The 22112-nt window shown below is 42.0% G+C and overlaps 2 protein-coding genes and 1 pseudogene across 2 annotated transcripts in view; 2 read left to right on the forward strand and 1 right to left on the reverse strand.

Moving 5' to 3' along the window:
• Nucleotides 1-5349, forward strand: part of LOC139452632 (ankyrin repeat and SAM domain-containing protein 1A-like) — a 9584-nt gene extending 4235 nt beyond the window's left edge. Inside the window, exons 3-5 of the mRNA XM_071234173.1 lie at nt 727-894; nt 2422-2591; nt 3564-5349. Coding sequence (XP_071090274.1) covers nt 727-894; nt 2422-2591; nt 3564-4118 — 893 coding nt within the window. The 3' untranslated portion in view covers nt 4119-5349. The remainder of the gene's footprint in view (nt 1-726; nt 895-2421; nt 2592-3563) is intronic.
• A 4681-nt stretch (nt 5350-10030) lies between these two features.
• The window catches only part of LOC139454537 (microtubule-associated protein futsch-like), a 71644-nt gene continuing 59562 nt past the window's right edge, over nt 10031-22112 (forward strand). The window contains exons 1-2 of the mRNA XM_071236317.1: nt 10031-10113; nt 19269-19391. Coding sequence (XP_071092418.1) covers nt 19291-19391 — 101 coding nt within the window. The 5' untranslated portion in view covers nt 10031-10113; nt 19269-19290. The remainder of the gene's footprint in view (nt 10114-19268; nt 19392-22112) is intronic.
• On the reverse strand, nt 16916-17856 carry LOC139453907 (uncharacterized; annotated as a pseudogene).

The following is a 22112-nucleotide window of genomic DNA, read 5'->3' on the forward strand; positions in this document are numbered from 1 at the left end:
TACTTTTGTTGTTTTGTGTTTAACGCCGCACTCAGCAATATTCCAGCTATATGACGGCGGTCTGTATATAATGGAATCTGAACTGGATAATCCAGCGATTGATGCCTGACCACCCGGAGCCTGACCACCCGATCCCGTTAGTCGCCTCTTACGATACGCATAGTCGCCTGTTACCACAAGCATGGGTTGCTGAAGACCTATTCTACACCGGATCTTCACGGGTCACATTTTACTCCTTGATTGGGGTACTTGAGATCTATTGTGCCCTTGTTATATGTAGTACGTTGTCGGGAATGTCTGCGTTAACATACGTAATACTCTTACTCAGTATTCAATCAGCGCTAAGGTGATCGTAACTCCCATACTTTAACACAGGCTTACGATAATCGTTGGCTAAGATCGCTTTGTGCAGCAGGGTCCCCGATAAGAGACAAGAAGTAGCCATGACACGTCGTTACAAGAATGAAGAAGTTATCCATTAAAAATGTCATGTATTCACGTTCTTCCGACTTCTAAATGCCTGTCAAAGACTTCAAACGTGTACTGCTGCTGCAAATCTCGTACACCAAGAACATGCAATTCTTAACGCAACCTGTCCACGTCTATAGGTTTACTGTAGGAGTATGGGGATGGCGATCTATACCTCAGCGATCGCTTGCACTCTGTCCCAATTTATAGTTCAACCCCTATAGCAATGTCCTATAGTGATGTATGTTCTTTTGGCAGTGCGGCAGTTGAACAAACGTCGGAAGATCGGCGACTCGGATCTCGAGGTTCCCGTTGCCGAGGGGTTCTGGGGTAAACCCACGAACCTTGACGACGCCAAATATGACTTTCTCTGCGTGGAGGCTACCGTAACATCGACACGGGACTCCTCTAGAAGACATACAATAGGTAAGACTATGCTAGAAAGGCAATGAGATTTACAAACTCATATAGAGTAAGCATGCCTCACGACATCGAGGCCTTTCACATAAAGATGTCTTGCCAAAGCAATTTGTTTTATTTATCAAAATAAAACCATCTACCACCTTTTCTTGGGTCAGAATATATTCCATGAACTTTATGTTGCATGTCTAGGGGAGAGTGTGATTCTGGTTATTCGAAAAGCCCTTTGTCTGTTAAGTCAAATTGCATGGTTGTAGGGCCAGTGAAGATCGGGGTAGAATAGGTCTTCAACAACCCATACTTGCCGTGAAACCCGTGAAGATCCGGGTAGAATAGGTCTTCAGCAACCCATACTTGCCGTGAGACCCGTGAAGTTCCGGGGTAGAATAGGTCTTCAGCAACCCATACTTGCCGTGAGACCCGTGAAGATCCGGAGGGAATAGGTCTTCAGCAACCCATACTTGCCGTGAAAGGCGCCTATGCTTGTCGTAAAAGGCGACTAATGGGATCGGGTGGTCAGGCTTGCTGACATGGTTGATACATGTCATCGATCCCAATTGCGTGGATCGATGCTCATGATATCAATCACTGGATTGTCTGGTCCAGACTCGATTATTTACACATACCACCGTCATATAGCTGCAATATTGCCGAGTGCGGCGTTAAACAACAAACAAATAAAGCGTGGGTATAGACCTCAGACTTGCATCACTTCGGACTTTCTTTGCACATCAAGCTGACAGCAATGATACAACTAAAATACTGTTCACAGCGGCGATAAACCCAACTCACTTGCATATAAGTCTATATATGTATTACCTGTCTTAAACCGTAGCAATGTGGATAGGTTTGAATCAGGCCATTTAAACACCACACTTAAATGTCACTGAAGCAGTTACCGATTACCTCATAAATAAGATGCATAAAATGTCAAAATTTCAGACGAGGAACACGCTTATCTTGGAGTGTTTTTTTTTGTCATCCAACCCAAATCCTACTTACATGCGTTTCTTGCTCTTACGATTGTAAAGGGGTGGTGGGATAGCCATGTGGTTAAAACGTTCGCTCGTCAAACCCAAGGCCGGGGTTCGATTCCCCACCCGCCATCATAGTACTGGAATATTGCCAAAAGCGACGGAAGTCCATACTCACTACACTTTGACTGTTAATCATTAACAAATGTTCCTTACGTGTGCTCGGACTATATTAACACTACGTGTAGGGTCCCGCGACGATTCAGGTTAAAATCTTCAGCAACCCATGCTTGTCGTAAGAGACGACTAATGGGATCCGGTGGTCAGGCTCGCTGACTTGGTTGATGCATGTCATGGTCTCCAAAATGCGTGGATCGATGCACATGTTGTCAATCACAGGATTTACAGACAGTCGCCATGTAGCTGGAATATTGCTGAGTGCGGCGTTAAACAACAAACAGCAAACTATAGCATCTGATGCTTTTTTTAAGAGAATTTTATGCTGTCTCTCGTGGTATTTGTAAGGATATAGAGTTTAACAATCTGCTTGTTTCAACAGATTTCATGGTCGATTCTGGAAGTGACGTCACAACGTTACACGAGGATCTTTTATACACACTAAACCCGGAGCTGATCGGGCCCATCAACAGCAAGGGAGTTCACTCTTCCCGGAGGAAGAACCTCTACAGAGCCAAACTCACCATTGGAACTCAAGACCTGGAAATAGAGGTAGATTATTAACGTGCGAAAAAGCGACGTCAGTAGTCGAGGATTCTTGATTTTAGCTTGTTTAGCAATAAAATGGGGACTCCACAAATGGACGACGACTATAATAATGAGTGAGTGAGTATGGTTTAACGCCGCTTTTAGCAATATTCCAGCGATATTACGGCGGGGGACACCTTAAATGGGCTTCACACATTGTACCCATGTCGGGAATCGAACCCGGGTCTTCGGCGTGACGAGCGAACGCTTTAACCACTAGGCTACCCGACCGCCCCTCGACTATAATAGCTTCAGCATAATAAGCGAACACTTTGACCAGCAAGCCGCTCCACAAAGCCAAACAAGTCGCAAGTCCGTGTTAAAGAATTCGAGTTATCATCGCTGTAGGCTTTCATCGCTTTGTGGAGTGATTACACAAAGCGGTGTTAGAGCTGTCCCATGTCTATGTTAAATAATAGGAGTTATGATCGTCTCGGCTCTAAGATCGCTTTGCGAAACGGTGCTCACGAAGTCGCCCCGCCTCTAAGACGCCACTTTTAGCATTATTCCAGCAATATCACGGCGGGGGACACCAGAAATGGGCTTCACACATTGTACCCATGTTGGGAATCGAAGCCGGGTCTTCGGCGTGACGAGCTAAAGCATTCACCACTAGGCTACCCGACCGCCCCTCCCTAAGACGAAATTAGATAACATAATTATGATGATGATATGATCACTTAAATAAGGCAATACCCCATACCACAGAGGGCACGCTGGAGGTAAGGAAAACGTAACAACGTGCATTCAAATTTAATTTTCAGTTCCTAAGTATCCATTATCCTTGAAGGGTTGTGAGTTAGATGAAATACTTTCATCGGTATTTGAAACATATTTGAAATCACCTCTCTCAGATAATGAGTTAGCAATGTGAGTACTATCCCTGCTGTATTGCGCGAATCGCCCAGTAATAAAACGTGTTATTGGCTTTTTCAGGTTATGGGAGAATCCTATAATTCCCTGGGAAGTCGCGTGCTACGTCACTTCCGGCATTACATCACGGGATCTAAACATATATGGCTACCTGGTGACTTCTTCGACCCAACTATGTCGTCTGCCTTAATGAAGGCAAGCCGACCCGATGATTCATCAGAAACTTCTACCACTCATGAAACTGGCGAGTCCTCCGAGAAACAGTCAGGCGAAACAAACACAATGACCTCACAAGATACGCCGATGACGTCGCCCAACATGCCGACAACGTCACATCACACGTCGACAACGTCAAATTGTCCTGAAAAAATAGAAGACAATATTGTTCATATAAACCAGCTTGACTTAATAGCACACGATAATGAAATAGCAGAAAGGGGTCCAGATCATGAGGTTATTGCATCCTTAGGTAAAGACAGTGGTGACTCAAGGGATTGTGCACGTGAACAGGTGCTCGAAAGTTCTAGTGGTGCCGTGGGAGAAATGAAGGACAATGTTGACGGAAAACTATCAGCACATAATGGCCATATATTACACAATGGCGCCACCGATTCATGATGAAAACAATTGGAATCAAATACTTCCCACACAAGTGCCAGCAATGCTTTATTCATCCACTGAGATTATGGCATTACGAATGACAATGGGGCCGATGGCGGCAAAGTAAACACGGGCACAGCTCATTGTGTTCATGCGTTGACGGGACTGTGCGGCATAGTACGGTGATTACTGTGAAATATTCAAGTTGTTTGGTGCCAGGAGTCACTACCGTCTGGGACAACCGGTGTATGGTCTCTGCTGTTAGAGATGTGTCACATCTCTACTGGAGGCCATAGACTGGATAATCGAGGGTGCAGGAGTCATGCACTGACGTACACGATCCTTTTTCTTCTCGATGCCAGTTTATACAGGGAACACAGAGCTTGGAAGCATAATGGTGCTACTATTTAAATTATATTTACAGATGAAAATGGTTAATGTGTCACCCCGCATACCTGATGGTTACATTTTAGAAACACAGAAAAATGACTTTCAGAAACAAAGGGATATTACTCAATATTTGATTATTCCATCGGGGATTTGTGGGAATGATGACATCCCTACCATGGGGTTTCACGATGAATAATAATAGCGACCAAACCATTCCCATAGTCATAAGAAATCTGCAGTGGCCGGTGTACGAATCCGATTATACAATATACCTGTGTTAATGAATCATCATCCAATAGTGATGATAGCAGATGTTTGCGAAAAGAATAGCGTAACCTGCCCACCCTTGACACCCGTCACAATCGAAAAATAATCACTCTGCCATGATTGTATAGGATCTCCATTCTCCACCAAGTGTTAGATCTATATACTGTATACTGTACTGATTTGGCAGAAAAGTGATCAGAACGTTCTTTACACTGGAACTCAAGGTCGCGGATACTCGCACCTTTCCGTAACCAGCCCCTGGATGACACGAGGGATGATATGTTTATAGGTAATAGATATTAGGGCTAGGACGGGTAACTCGGGTACCGGGTGGGTACTGAGTAGGACCCGGGTACCCACAGGACTACCCGGACTCGTGGTTACTTACGTGATATATTGTTTAATGACCAAAATTATCTAGAACTCTCTGGTTACACTACAAGTTACTAATGTTCGTATTTCTTTCTGACTATGCACCCATTCCTCCTGATTTATGACCAGATTGTTTAATACATGTATCTTAATTCGTTTTGCCAGGGCCATGCTAAAAATGTTCCCATTCGGACATTTTGAGACATCTCCTGATACCTACAGTGGGTCCCCAGGTATGGTCGATTAGGGGGGGTGGGGGGGGGGGGGGGGGGGGGGGGGGTGCCCGGGTAGTAAATTTGGACTCGTCCCAGCCCTAACAGATATGCAGTGAGTTTTTGGAACACCACATTCATACCACTGTCTTCTTGCATATTCACATGCAGTATTGTTATTACAAATATTTTGTGTTACAATAGGTTATTTAATATTTATTCAGCTGTGTTCAAATTGTTGTGATGAGGTTTGCAAGACACCAGTTCAATATGCGGTGATACATTATGCTAGCAATTCTTCTCGCCGGGTGCACTCGTTTTAGATTTAAATGAAATCGAATTGGTACTACTCGTAATTTTGTTAACTGAAATGTCACCTTGATAATTTCTTAATAATTTGTTATGACCAAAGACAAATATTTTCATAGATATTTTAACATTTTTATAAGATTTATTTTATCAGTATATTTTTTATTTTTTACATTCATCATGTTTTGTGTATTCATTTATTCTTCCAGTGCACTCGTATATTTAGTTTCTGACTTCTCATTTTTTTAATACATGTATCCAGATATTCCGGTCCAAAATATCTTTATATGTTAGTTCAATGGACCATTTGACGTGTTACCCCAGTTACAGCTCTCTTCACATTCCATGTTCCAGTTCATCATACTTGATTCACATTTTGTGCAATTAGATAACGCTCACAAACTGTCAACATGCAATAATACATATATGTTATTTATAGAAAAGCTGTTTTATTTGTTATTGTTTTGTACTGGTAATTATAAAATCTTACTTGTTCTTAATCGATGAGTTTGTTGTTTATCGTGTGTATTTTTATTTACATTCAAACACGTCGTTGAAAGATGGGTGTGGAGTTTCATTTATATGGTTTGAAAATATGATATTGACTCCCACGGTTATAGATAAAATATGGACTCCCGCGGATATTGATAAAAGCGGACACAGTCGCTCAAGAAGTGAGCTCTGTAGGTAACACGTACGTGTATATTGGACAAAATGACATGTTTTAGATTCACCTTGAACCAGTTATTACAGGTTTTGAGACTATACACCTATTAAGACCAAAAGACTTGGTTTCTTTTTGTTTGTTTGGTTATTTGTTGTTTAACGCCGCACTCAGCAATATTCCAGCTATATGACGACGGTCTGTAAATAATCGAGTCTGGACCAGACAACCCAGTGATTGACATCATGAGCATCGATCCACGCTTTTTTGGATACGATGACATGCATCAACCAAGTCAGCGAGTCTGACCACCCGATCCCGCCAGTCGCCTCTTACTGCAAGCATGGGTTGCTAAAGACCTATTCTATCCCGGATCTTCACGGGTCCTCGGTTTCCGACGTGATTGTAGGTTGTTGTCTGAAAGGAAGTTTAACCCACCGTAATGACCCACAATTCATTTCCTGTTTGGTCAAAATGGAATGGATTAGACTTCTGAAACCCTTTTGAAGCTAGTTTTGGTTTAAATTCAAATGAAGCAAACTTCTTTTCCATGTTGCCTTGTATTTTCAAATTCAAGCGTCTTGTCAGAAGTTACCGGAAATGCCGCGACGATGGATACATTCGGAACCTTTCATTGGGAATTTAACTATCTCGAATATCATCGAAATATTACGATGCCGAGTGTGAGTATCGATTGAATCGTTTGCGGGAAACAGAAATGACTTCTTACGTTGCACAAGCGTTTCAATGGAATTTGGCCAAGAAGTTTAACTTAAGCTGAGGTATATCTTCAACTTTCCAATTGTCAACTTTCCCTTTAAGACAAGCAATATTCGAGCATCTTCAGTTCCAACTTTTGAGGTACAATCGAGCATGCTCTTTCTGGAAAGATTTCAAAGAGCGTCATATATATATGACTTGCTAAATAATGTTTGATCAGCTCTTCATCGAAGGGCTTAGTAAGCCTTCAAAAGGTTTTAAGGAAGATATGTGGAGGACATTTCCAAATTTGACGCATCCGGTTGAATGATGTCACTCCCGGTCGGGGAAAGACTTCTGTTTTGCAGTGGGACTTCCGAAATTTTGTTTGTTGTTTCTCATCTCTCAGCAATATTCCAGCAAGATGAAGGCGGTCTGTTAATAATCGAGCCTGGACCAGACAATCCAGTGATTGAGATCGTGAGCATCGATCCACGCAATTGGGATAGGATGACATACATCAACTAAGTCATCGAGCCTGACCACCCGATCCCGTTAGATGCGTCTGACGACAAGCATAGCTAAATGATAGGTTTGGGTATTTCTGCTGTAACACCCGCTGTACAGAATAAAAAACACTTAACGTGTAAGTGTAAATTGCACAGCGGCCGGCCAATCTGATTACAATCAGATCTTAGTTCTATCTACCGCAAAACAAAGATCTGAGAACATCCCATTACGGGTCATGTCGCGAACTTTGACCGACCAATGAAATAACTAACAAGAAGTGGACAAAAGTAAATCAGATAGCAGCTTTCTAGAGCTATACTAGTTTCAAACTGTCGACTCCGCTATGAAAATATTTTGACAAAGTTCTCGATTCAAATTGAAAAACGCCTTGATATAACTGGAATACTGTTAAAAGCGGCGTTAAACCCAACTCACTCACGCACTCAAATTGAAAACTGAACAAAAGAACATACTGGATTGTCTCACTGATGGCCAAGATGGCATGGCAGTACTTCCCACGGGTAATGCAAAGCTAGTCTCTTTCGTTCAAATATTTATCCCATTGAAGCGACAGATAGACGATGTTTTGACGTATTCAGTCGTCATGCCCGTAACTGTAGTTCGGAATATTCCGTGTTTAGCTTTTGGAGGTTACATGCTTAGAAAACACATTCCGACTGTCACTTTCCCTTTACTTTTAACACCGTGATTGGTCAGATGAAAGGTCGTTCTGACATGACCCGTAATGGGATGTCCTCAAATCTTTGTTTAGCGGTAGCAAGAACTAAGATCTGATTTTAATGAGCTTGAGCGGCCGGCTAACAGTCACCAACATCTTATAAAACAATTACACATAAATTACAAATGAACATATGACTTTGTTTGTTGTTTAACGCCGCACTCAGCAATATTCCAGCAAGATGGCGGCGGTCTGTAAATAATCGAGTCTGGAAATATAATCCAGTGATTGACATCATGAGCAGCGATCCACGCAATTGGGATACGATAACATGCATCAACCAAGTCAGCGAGCCTGACAACCCGATCCCGTTAGTCGCCTCTAACGATCTACAAGCATAGGTTGCTTGAAGACCTATTCTACCCCGGATCTTCACGGGTCAAATAAACATATGAATCATACGACTTCGCTATAGTATTAGGTATAGAAACGCTCAGTGCTGAAGAACCGACAGAAAATATATTTTCGTAAAACAATTACACATATTTATTCTTATGATGTAGTAAATGCTCATTCTAGATTCGGGGGGAAAATGCATACGTGCTACCATGCCAGAGGCGGATACAGCTTTTTTTTATTTTTAAAGGGGGGGTGGGGGGGGTGGGGTGCACAATTAAGATCTATTTATTGTCTTTGGTGGTAATTTAAACGGAAATAAGGCAGTGTAGAGACAGTGTAGAGACCCCCCCCACCCAATCTGTATCCGCCCATGAATGCGCCCAAAGCCAATTCGTCACCACTCGCATGTTTCCGTAACCTACAAGGGACGAGTTGCATGGTCACGAATGGCCTAAATCCGTATATATCTACCGCCAGCGCCTCCGTAACTGCGTGAACGAAGAATGACTTTCCTATTGTATAGGTTGATGTGGGAAGGTAGGGATGCAGGTCTTACACGTTCATCACTTTGGAGTATTTCGACAGCATGGGTATGATGAATCAGGGCGAATCTGGGAATGGAATCCAAGATCTTAGGATTCTGCCCCAGCTACAATATTGGTATGAAGCTTACCTGGGTTGCACAGCCGACGTACAGCCTAATCAATACACGATGAACCATTTTAAAAAAAAGCCAGAAGAGAGATGTACATATAACTCTACAGATGGAAAAAATACAACTAAATATGAGTGAGTGAGTATGGTTTTATGCCGCTTTTAGCAATATTCAAGCAATATTCCAGCAATATCACGGCAGGGGACAGCAGAAATGGGCTTAACACATTGAACCCATGTCGGGAATCGAACACAGGTCCTCGGCGAAAGTTAACCACTAGGCTACCCGACCGCCCCCAACTAAATATGGGGAATATATGGGAAGCCATGAAGTTGTATTGGCTTGGCTTGCTATGTCGAACAAGCCCCGGGGTGTAACACCTAAGCAAGCCGACAGAACTTTGTTCTCTCAGCTCCTTTGTATTATTAATCAAAGACAATTTTCCCCCACCTCCCAAAGAAAATATTCCTAATTTTCCATTGCAGGGACAAAACGTTATGATAGTAGTCAACACTTGGAAATATAATTCAATTCTTAATTTTTTGTACATGTTTTGACCTCAATGTGTGCCTGACTCACAGATGTCAGACATGGTCAAAATGCTAATGCCTCAGCCCACCCGATACGTTTAATAAAGTCAATAATATGTACATTTCAATAATATAATGTATGTATCTATATTTTGTCAGTGTCTTGGCGTCATTTATCATGATGCTATCCTGATTATTTCAGGTTCGTCTTTTCATGCTTGCAACAAACCGGAAGCAGTATCAGGCGACCAGGCGGGAGAAAAGGAAAATAGAAAGGCAGAGAACATGCAAGTATTAAGAAGAGTATCCGCCCTTAGTTTGCAATAGGTAAGTGATATTTTGGATTTCTTCGCAAGCATTTTAATGCTGACATGCGTATCGAGAACTTCTACACGCTGTCATGAGCGGATGGAAGGATTAGACTAATTGACAGTGAGCCGCAAGGCGTGTCTGCCCCCATTTGGCCCAGTCTCTACACTGCCTCAAGACCCTTCTTTTGCTGCTTGCCAGTTCAACACACTGCCATGCGTCGTCCTGCGTCATGGCTGTGGATAAATGAATTTTATTGAAAACGACAACAGTCAACATTAAAAAAAGCAAGTCTACAAGGGCTGGGACGAATACAGTTTTACTACCCGTGTACCCGACTCCTAGCCGAGAGCCGCGATGGGGTCCTACAGTCAAGACATGACCCGACATCAGACCCGAGAACACCACCTTCATAAATCTTATTGAGACTGTGGAGGCCGATTATTCTGACCTCGTATTTTTTTAAGATTTTTTACAAATATCCTGGTGGTTTGTGACAGAAAAGTGGATATCGCTGTACTCCCACATAATTTCCCTACTAGTCTCGACACACGTTCTTGTCATAACACAACCCAAGGTATCTTCGTGTCGTGGAAGTTTGATTACTTAAGAAAAGTCGCTGAATATTTAAAGTATTATTCATACTCAAATTTCAATACTCATTTCAAATATCTTACTTCTAAACTTGTTTATCTATGACAAACATTTCTGAAATCCATGTATTTCCACTGAAATTGACACTCGCAGCATGGTCGCCCTCTCACTGTCAACATGGTCAACAGAAGTAACACAGAAAGCTACGTCACAAAAGTTCTATCATTTGATTGGCTGGCCTGTCGCATAACCGGGATGACATATATGGACGATCTCTTGTGTCAAAATTCTGATTAGAATTGTCCACAGTTGTTTTTTGACATCTGTATCCATGAAACATTCATTTAGGAGATAAACATACTGAGTTTTCAATGTAGAGCTAGGTTACCTGTAGATTTAACTGCGCTAAATTGAATTTGGAACCGAACGCCCAGCGTGAGGTTTCAGATGTTAAGTTTAGCGCGGTTAAATCTACAGGTAACCTAGCTCTACATTGAAAACACAGTATGTTTATCTCCATTCTATCATGACTAAGTAAAACGCGAACTCTTTGGTGTTAGCAAATATACTGAGTGTAGTGGCATGGGTTGAGTTCTTTGTTTTGAGTGGGTTATTGATCTGAATTACGGAATCACCGAACAAAATATGGTGCTGTATATACTCAAGCAGTTTGTTTACACCGTAATAGTTCACTCGAACATATGACAGGCATTGAAAGCATATAATAGCACGGCAATTTGGTAAGCTAACATGAGGTGGGCATCCCTAAAGAAAACAAAGCAAGCTTTGCAAGGCTTTCGCTCTACATCACTCGTTGTGACGCAAAAGATATGATGTCACACTTGTACATAGAAAAGCGCCAAAATTCCAAGCTCTCTGTCGTCTCCAAAACGTAAATACGTTCCCTTTGTAGATTTCTATCGTGTTTTCTGCACGAAATGTATTGCCACACATCTTTTGAATATTGTTGTAACCGCATCTGTGCATTTTGTAACCTGTCGTTGTAGATATAAATTTTTAAACTTATCCCATCTCACACTATGCATTTCTTCTTATTCTTCAATCTTGGTGTGAAAAACATCCTAGAACAAAGTTTCCAGCTTCAAAAAACACCACTCACCGAAACACATCTCTTACATCACCAAATCACCACTGTGAACACGGTTCACGCACCACTAAAATCCTGTGCAACACGACCCCACCTTACATATCCAGCACCCTCATTTTCAATTCTATCGCTATGGTGTTCAGACGATATTCTTGAAAAGAGAATTTTTTGGTATTTTTTTTGGTATTTTTTTTTTTTTATATATATATAAAATTTAAATACACGACATCACTTCTAAAGTTTAACATTATCACGAAGAAAGAGTGGTATTGATAACTATGTCTACTGTGTACCACCTTGCCAGAATTGGATCTCAACTTACTTAGCTTACTGTTCGATAAAGGCGACTGTTCGTCGGTTCAAGGCACTGTTTACGGTTTTCGTGCATGTTGTTTTTCCACCGCTTTGAAACCCAAACAATTGTGTTATCCCCTGTGGCGGTACCTTCGTTTTCTTGCTAAACAAAATATTAAAGTCAATTTGGCGATGGTTACATCGCTATCCGTAGAGGAGGATCGCTTTCCGTCTCGTTTGACTTTTGCGATTTCCACCTCTGTGCGGACACACCCCTGTGCACGTGCCCGCTCCCTGGCTTCTACAGTCGTCCCACATTTAAATGGCCAGTTCATCGTGTTGGACTACGGCCCTTTACTCAGCTTGGGAAGTCTCTTCCCCCAACACGCTTGTTACTCGTGTCATGGCTTCTACAGCGCTCTGGGGATACAGCTACACCTCTCTGGCTTTCTAATGGCGACAACCCTTCTGACCGAAAACACTACAATCGTAGGCGAGGAAGTGATAGCCAACTGACGATGGATCTTCACTCGCAGGATCGTCATCCTTCGCTGGATCGTAACGACCGAGTGATGGACGGATCATAGACGACCGAGGGATCGACAGATAACCTTACTTCACCATTATCGACATACTTCACCATTATCGACAAGACGCTGATGTTGGATGGACAGTCCGTCAGATCGTACAGTTTTGCCTCTCCTACAGATCGATACCGAGGGATCTCCACTCTACGATACACATCGATACGTCGAAAAAAGGATAAGTCGATACATCAACACATGGATAAATGGATACATCGACAACTCGTCCGCTGGTATAACTTTACCTGCAGGAAGCCTCGGTGGCTAAGTGGGTTAGATCGCTGACTTTGTGTGCTGGCGATTAGGTCCCTTACTCTGGAAGTGTGGGTTCGAATCCCCAACGGGACTCAACCCCATAAAGTACGAGCATGTACTTTACTGAGAAGATATTATCTTAGATATAACTTTGATATATAATACAGACGAACGACAGATCGTCCTCAGTCATAAGATCGTCATTCTTCCACGGAATCAATAGACCTCTCTCTCATCGTGCGTCGGACTTCTATAAGCGAATTTTGACAAGGCCTTCACTGCATTCTGTTGTCTAGATCAGACAATCCAGTGATTGTCATCACGTCTACGTCTTGGGATACGATGACCTGCAGCAACCATATCAGCGAACTTGACCAACCGGTCTCGTTAATATCTTACAGGCACAGTCACATCGTATGGCGATCTTGAGATACTGACGTCTCTTCTCTACCGGGATCTTCATGGATCCGGTCCACGTGCCTGCCAGTCATGAATCGTCTTACGATACTCTCCTATGAGAAATCACAATTACAATAACAATTCTCATGCGAGCCGTGTGAAGCATTTACAGTAATAGTCAATGACTATACGTATGGTCTGTCACATCTTCACAACGCCTGTTGTCGTCACATCGATACTGGAATGCACACCGCTTTTTCCAGTGCTTAGGCCACCAACGGACCGACAATGTTGTGTTATCTGGATAGTTCTACGCGTCGCCGATCAACCTGGTAGGACAAGTCATCCCTCACTTATTCAAGAAGAGAGCTGGTGAATATTGACATATGTTTTTGGTATATGATCCTAATGTTCTCCACATCCATTCAAGGCACGGTTTCTCCTACTACCGCTCTTCCATGTGGTCCCGATTACCTTGCTTCATGCAATCAACCAACCGTTAAACTACATCTTCAGCCTCGTTTCTCTACTAGATACTAGATCACACGAACAACCGTCAAGATTTTACCATTGCTTTCATGGAGGCATGGTTACCTCACTTCAAGGTCAGGGAGCTCACTTCAACTTGGAAGTAACATCAGGCCTATGGTCAGAGGGGCGGTCGGGTAGCCTAGTGGTTAAAGCGTTCGCTCGTCAAGCCGAAGACCCGGGTTCATGGGTACAATGTGTGAAGCCCATTTCTGGTGTCCCCTGTCGTGATATTGCTGGAATATTGCTAAAAGCGGCGTAAAATCAAACTCACTCACTCACTCACTATGGTCAGAAGCAGACAGCTCTACCACATCAATTATCTGGAATACGAGGCTGTTATCCAGGCAATATTTCTTTGGACTCCACAGACAGGAAACCAATGTCTGATGATCGCGACACTCATTTCAACTGTGGCATGCACCTTCAAGGCACAATGAAATCAGAGACCCTCCTACAGTTACATTTAGTAGACAAGCTCAGCTTACAGATAAAGGCAAGACATATACCGGGAGCGGCAAGTGGATTAGCTGACACCTTGTCCAGACCAGCCAGACTATCGCCAACAGAATGGAAGCTACGGCCGAAGCATTCCAACTGGCAATTAAAGAAAAGGTTGTCTACTAATAACCCAATTTGCATCAGATAATTTGTCACAAGCACCGGGCCCACTAGCCTGGTCAATCGATACTATGACAATATCATGGGAGGACCTAAACGTGTATACGTTTCCCCCACCAGCCTTGATACCAAGGATACTACAAGATTCTACACACGAGCTACCTACAACTGCTGTTGGTAGCGCCTTCTGACCGACAAGAACTTTGTTTCCATAAATCGTCGAACTGGCAGAGATTCCACTACTAAGACTTCCAAACTGGTCACATCTACTGCTACATCCTCCCTCCAATCAGGTCCATCCAAGACCAGAATTATACGAACTTCACGTATGGAGTATATCAAGAGCAGTCTCGTAAGATGATTTCCATTAAAGCAGCTAAGGCAGCCTCCTTAGCACTTCGTCAATCAACGAGAATCTAGGTGACGATAAATGGAAAAGTTTTCACCAGTTTGCAAGATCCAGGGTTTTTATGCAGTCAAGCTACTATTCCACAAGTAGCAGATTACCTATGTCACTTAAGACGTACAAGGCATCTTATGATTCGACACTGGGCTACTTGCTACAGTCCCCGAACCGATAGATCTACACAGATCTTTCAGACTGCGAGTAATTCAGGTGTTACCATGACTTCAGGTTCCAAGGTTTCTGCTGTCGCTGACCTTCGGACATTGATTCGCTCATACCAACTTATGGACCAATCTTCAGACTTGGCCCTCCAGCATGGGATCTCCCTGTATTCCTCCAATCTTCAGACTTGGCCCTCCAGCATGGGATCTCCCTGTATTCCTCCGTCACTTCTCCTGGCTGACTATGAACCACTTGTGGATAAAACCTCAAACTTTACGTTCATGACAATCTTCCTGCTTGCGTTGGCTCCTGCAGCTCGTGTTAAAGGAACTCGTGCTTAGACGTCGGTTGAGTCCGGTTCCAGCGTCTTCATAAGATAAGTATTCAAGGACAACCGGATCGTCTTTTCAGCCTCCACCTCTCTCATTGATTGAGAGCTGATGTAATGGAAGATGTCTCACTTTGTCCAGCCTGAGCCTACAAGATCTACTTGAAGGCATCTCAGACCATCCGTCGCTGGAAGCATGTTTTCATCCACTTGTCGACGGCTGCAACTTCTGATGTATATTGAACAACCATCTCCACTGACTGCGTTCTATCATCCTCAGGGTCTACCACCCCAGCTGCTTCCAATCCTCATGAGACGAGGGCAGTGACTTCCACCTTGGCGTTGCATAGTATTGCACACTTTCAGCCATCATGGAGAGATGTTATGGTGTTTGCCTCCTGATATGGTCTTTGCCTCCTACTCCTTTTGGAATCTCAGTCACCGATGTCCAAGGTCACAGCAACCACACAGCGCAGATGAGGAAGCCCAGTGGATTACAAGTCCCAAGTCTGATTTCCTGTATATACTGCAATATTTTCATTTATTGCTTATGTTAATCGGGTTTCCCAGACAAACTCCCATTGGGAGGGTATATATGCTTGTCTGTTGGGACTTCGGTCTACGTCAATAGAAGTCACCATCCGATGCGGCCATTTGTTTAAATGGTGTCCTGATATTCTACCGGCTCACCTCTGTCTTTGCGCATGTGATGTCTCAGTAGTTTATTGACAACCTGTGTGATAAACGGGTATCATCGATCGTTTCCTCTTCTCGTTCTTACCTTATTCAATCTCTACGTGAGTTTGATAGGTTGACGAAGCGAAAAAAGAGATGCCAAGCTGGTCCGCCTTACGTCCCGTATGTGTGAGGTCTGTCTTGTAGAACCTACGCCAGGGACGGGGTGTTTGAAACAAAACACCTCCTCCTATCCGGGTTGAGGTTAAGTCGTGGCCAAGTAAGTGTCGCCTGACTCATGGTTACGCGGTCGTTCTTGGAACGGCGCCCTGTGTGAAACCAAGGAACACATGATTCCCCGATGTCATGATGTATGTCTCTTGGTAGCACAAAGAGGTTTTTTTTAAGCAACCCTCACACACTTAATGCCCACTCAACCATCCCCGCATCACAGTTACACCAGCCTGTACGCTCTAGATTGAGAATGAGGGTGCTGAATATGTCAGGTGATCAGGTCGCTGGGGTCGTGTCGCACGGGATTTTAGTGGTGCGTGAACCGTGATCACAGTGGTGATTTGGTGATGTAAGGGATGTGTTTGGGTGAGTGGTGTTTTTTGAAACTGGAAACTTTGTTCTAGGATGTTTCATCACCAAGATCGAAGTATAAGAAGAAATGCATAGTGTGAGATAGGATAAGTATATAAATATACAATTTATTAGAAAATGTACAATTATTTTAATATGCCTACCAACAATGACTGAAAATAGTACTATTCTATGAATATTACAATGTGAAGCCCATTTCTGGTGTCCCCCGCCATGATATTGCTTGAATATTGCTAAAAGCGGCGTAAAACCATACTCACTCACTCACTCACTGCAGCTGGAGTACTCTGACCCGATGTGACTACTGATGGCGGGGTATGGTTCTTCACAAGTCCCTTTTCATCAACATTAATTCGATGAGGGCATGTCTTCAGGTTGTACTTATCAATGATGTGTCCAAGTTCATTAAAATAATAAGTGACCGTCTCCTCTGAGGTAGTTTTCGCTCTCTGTATCTCAAGGGATCGTGACTTCTTCACTGATAGATCGGGCCATCGTATCATAAATCTGTAGAACCACTGAAGTGATAGGGGTTGTTCATCCTTTGACTTCTTTCCAAGATGAATTGCTAGATCTGTGGCAATTGTAGTAACCATGGTAACCTCAGCCCTAGTATAGCCATACCCAAAATTTGCCATGGCTTCAATATGTGAAACAAGTCCCTGTTCTTCTTCTATTGACAATAGTGGTTTTCTCCCAGTAGTAGTACATTCAATAGAAATTTTATCTAATCCTGCCATGAAGTGTAGCAAATGGAACGTCAAAGGCAGTGGCAGCTTTCCGTATTGCAATTCCATTCAAAACAGCATTATATGCCTTGTCTAGGGCTGCAGACAAATATTGCCCCTGTTGGCCTCTTCTGATTGGTTCACCATTGGTCAATACTTGTAATAATGGAGCTTTATTTATACGTAATCAAAACTACAGAGACAGAAGTTCTCGAAAAGCATAAAATTTTAAAAATAAATGACCCTCACTTGTTTCCATAGTTTTTAATTTTTGGCGAGGTCATCACGTGTCTGGTCACATGACATTTACACCCGGAAAGTAAACAAGCAGACGATAGGTGTGTCGTCGATTTACAAAGTGTGAATTTATTACAATTCACATTATATTTGAGCTGATAAAGTTACATTAGTGATCTAGGGTTAAAAAGTAGTTGTTTGCTATTACTTACTTTTGGTAACTTGACACGAAGCATTTTCCGGTTCAAGCGAACGAAAGTGGTGTTGCCAGAAGATCAAAGCTGCAGGTACCATAATTTCTCATTACATAGCGCGAGAATTGTCATTCAAAATGGTCGATTGAAGTTACATGTCGATCGAACTTGTGTGACTTGACGATGACCCATTAACAATGTTTTCATGATCTTAAATTACCCAGAGCCCCCAAAGATATTCAAAACCCAATTACTTTCATTGTAATTGAATTAACAGGCATACAGAAACACATGCATTAAATGAAAAACTTAAATGTATTAAAACTACACGCATAAATACCCAATGAAGCTTTTCCAGCATGCATGCATAGGAGCTAATTTCCGAAACACAATTACAAGCTAATTTACTTTCCGAGTCAAGCCTATATATTTCGAACCGTAATATACATCTAAAACATTATTTCACGCTTTTAAAATCTTAAAATGTTAACTAATTTTGGGAAAAAGTTATGAGTAGAGTGAAAACATATTGGTAACCCAATGAAAAATGTAATAGCCCAATTAAAACAGAAAGCATGGAGTAAAAACTCAATTGCTGAAAAACTTACCTGGAGCTCTGATTCCCCTTGATCCATGTTTTACAAAGTGTATAGTGTCTGCGATGGGGACAGACACTGCTAACGCTAGCTTGTATAAGAGAGAGTAATTAGGGCTGGGACGAGTCCAAATTTACTACCCAGGTACCCACACCCCTATTACCCGACCCTACCCAGGTACCCGCTGTTGGTGTCAAGAGATAGGTACAAAATGTCCGATTGGGAATAGTTTGACAGTTGCCCTGGCAGAATGTTTTTAGATACACGTATAAAACGATGTGGTCACAATGAAGTTGACTTCAGTTTTGGCTTTGTTCAAAATTATTTAAGTCAGAAGGAACGTGTTCATAGTCATGAAGAAATGCAAGCATTAGAGACTTAAAATTGTCGTGTAACAATGTAGTTATATAGTGATTTTTTTGTCATGAAACAATACATCACATCACTAACCACGGGTCCGGGTAGTCCTGTGGGTACCCACCCAACCCGGGTACCCGAGTTACCCGTCCCAGTCCTAATACTTATCAGACTGAATTGGAGAATTGGTGCCATAAATTATTTTTTCCAGAGAAGGGGCCTTTTGTGTGTATTGATTTCACATTTAATCATTTTTCCTGATGACATTAAGCAACCCTCATGCCTGTCTCTTCTTAAGGCTTTATAGGACTCTTTTTCTTTGGGTTAATATTCACTACTTTATGACCAAACAATATTCTAATGTGCCCCCTGCAAGGGGACAGTGGTAGTGCTGTTTTCCTATTACTATTATCATTATTATTATCATAATAATTCAAACTGGTTTAATGTTCCTTCATAATTATTTTGTCAGACTGATTTCATGACTTTTGTTGATTTCAGATGCAAAGTAGTTGACTTGAAGATGGCGCACTGCCCAAGACTCAACAACAGCGGCCTGCCTCTGTACCACTTGTCCCGTTTCGGACCCCCCGCCTCTCTGCCGACAGTCCCTGATGTTATGGAGTAAGTCGGAAATATCAGCATCACACTTGCCTACCTTGAGTTGGTTTCACACGGCTTACGTTTGTATGTGTGAACAGTGCGAAGATAGTTTGCAAACTATTGGCGAGAAATGATACCAATATTTTTGCGGCTTTCTGACAAGAAATTGGTAATGCCAGCATGTCCAGGAATATGCAGCGATCGACATCTATGGCTGGATAGGAAACATTATTTTCAAGATTATCTTCATTGATTCTTTTATTTTTTACCACCCTCATTTCCAAGTAGAAATGTTGTTTGATACAGTGTTCCCTCGTTATTGCACCCTTCAATATAGCGCTAACTCGGTTATAGCGTGTGGTAAAGCATGGCTCCTAAAATTTACAAACATTTTCAATAAACTCAAGTTTTCCAATGACACGATGTTTTCCCCCATCGCAGAAAACATTATCAGCTGATCACCGCGATCATGTAACACCGGAAATACCAGTCAACAAATCCGCACAACTCACAGTTATTAACAGCAACCACGGTCAGATTACCGCTGTTGAAGCCTTGAAATGAACTTTAGTTGCAAGAGAATGGATACACATATCATAAATGCCGTACCATGACTCGCTAAAAGTCATATTTGAGGCAGTTTGACTATTAAATGTCAACATAACGTTTTCGCCATCGAAATACATATAGCGCGGGAAGTCCCTACGGTGACTGGTCAAAATCGTTTCATACGTCAAAAAATATCCTGCATACAATCTGTACCTAAGTGCTACGCTTGTCGTTCTCATAATTTTAAGTATATATGGTGGAAGCTGCAACTAAAATAACACGACATTGGAATTTATCATATAATTTATCATATTCTCAGCAGGATAAACCCAAGGATAAAAACGATATCCGTTGGGGTCATATGCAGATAGAGATGCAAATATCAAAGGTCAAGTAGGGACTACTTTCACTGTTTATAAACAAACATGGCGTCGCCCTCGTCATTCGGCGATCGAGTCAGAATAAACCATCGGGAATCTGGATAAACTACAGGGATAATAGCTATCATTATCAAAAGAACAGTCTAATATACTGAAAATCAGTGTCTAACTGTGATGTAGCTAAGGCATTTTATAAGTTTTGGCAACTTTGGAGATATAAATTTCGAAACAATTTTGCGAGGACACGAGGCCTAGCCAAGTGGGATCAGTAGCCATGTCTGTGCTTGTAGACCTCTGCGGCTTGAAACCTTCTCCACAAATTAGAATAGTTGGATTTGGCCGAAATATGTTTGAATTGTTACCTTGTCTCGTTTTGTCGCTGTGTGTACATCTGACTACACTTCTTAACGTTATGACAGACAGACTGTCAACAACGTCAGACCGTGACCGTGACGTCTCATAACTAGGGTTAGAGTAGCTTCCGTTTGACAAAGGGCAGTTACTCTAGAGGACAGACCGATGGATTGCTGCGAAAGGCAAATAAAAACAATTGTTGTTTTGCGTATATGTTGCTTCTCCACTGTATAAGAAACAGATTTCAGTTGGAACTATATTGGCTACTGTCACTGTTCGACTGACACATCACTTACCCTGTGACGTAATAAATATTAATGCGTGCAGTCAAGGAAAACTCGCAATGTTTCGGTAATGTTTATGAGAGAGGGAAAGCGATTTTGAAGCACAGAATTAAAGAATGACATTATATGATAAAGTGGTTAACACGCTTGTGTGTTTGGGGATGGTAAATATCCTGTATTAGGAATAAACACTATGTATTTACAATGTTTATTCCTAATGCAGGATATTAATCATCCCCAAACACACTCGTGATAACCTCTATATATTATTCCTGATAAAATAATAATATCAGATACAATTTCTTCCGACCATTGCATCCAATTTCTTTAAAGTGGTATCACTGGGTACATTTTAACTGAATCACCGGTAGATTGGGAGGAAACGTGTGCACAGCTGATTACTATTTCTGGCTTAGTTTACGAGAAAATACACACGGTAATCTCAATCTCTGCATATAAAAGAATATGTTAGAGAGCAGGAAATACATTTTAAATGGTAAATCATCATGTCTAGTGATGTTTTATATCAAATTTCATACTTTTATTGACCAAGTTTGTTATAGATCTAACTTGGATCTGTTAGAGAGCAGGAAATACATTTTAAATGGTAAATCATCATGTCTAGTGATGTTTTATATCAAATTTCATACTTTTATTGACCAAGTTTGTTATAGATCTAACTTGGATCTGTTTGTTTTTTTGAAAACGCATATTAATACTCGATAAATCCTTTTCTACACTATGAATCATAAATAACTTCTATTCTAATCTTTTTTGAAACCCTGAAACGTGCAAGATTGTGTTAGGTAGGCAGAGCATGTATACTGTTTTGTTGGTCATCTACCACCTCTGACTCGACCTTCGTTAAACCACTGATCATATATAACGCTCATCAATTATTTGGACCCCAAGGTTGCGTTGTAGCAAGGGATCACTGTATTTTTATCCCCAGCCATGAAGTGGAAGGGGGATATAGGAATGGGTGCTGTCCGTCCGGCCGTCACACTTCGTTTCCGGAGCAGATCTTGAAAACCGTACCATATTTCTTCACCAAACTTGGCACATAGATAGGTCTAGTGGTGAACTCGTGCCTTTTGATAGTTTGGGATTTTTAAAAAAGTTATTTTTTGAGTGTCCATTGCAACGACTTTGATTTAGACTGAAAATGGCGGTAG

This window comes from Haliotis cracherodii, unplaced genomic scaffold, assembly GCF_022045235.1.
Source record: "Haliotis cracherodii isolate W230 unplaced genomic scaffold, xgHalCrac1.p SCAF_10, whole genome shotgun sequence".
NCBI classification, from domain to species: domain Eukaryota; kingdom Metazoa; phylum Mollusca; class Gastropoda; order Lepetellida; family Haliotidae; genus Haliotis; species Haliotis cracherodii.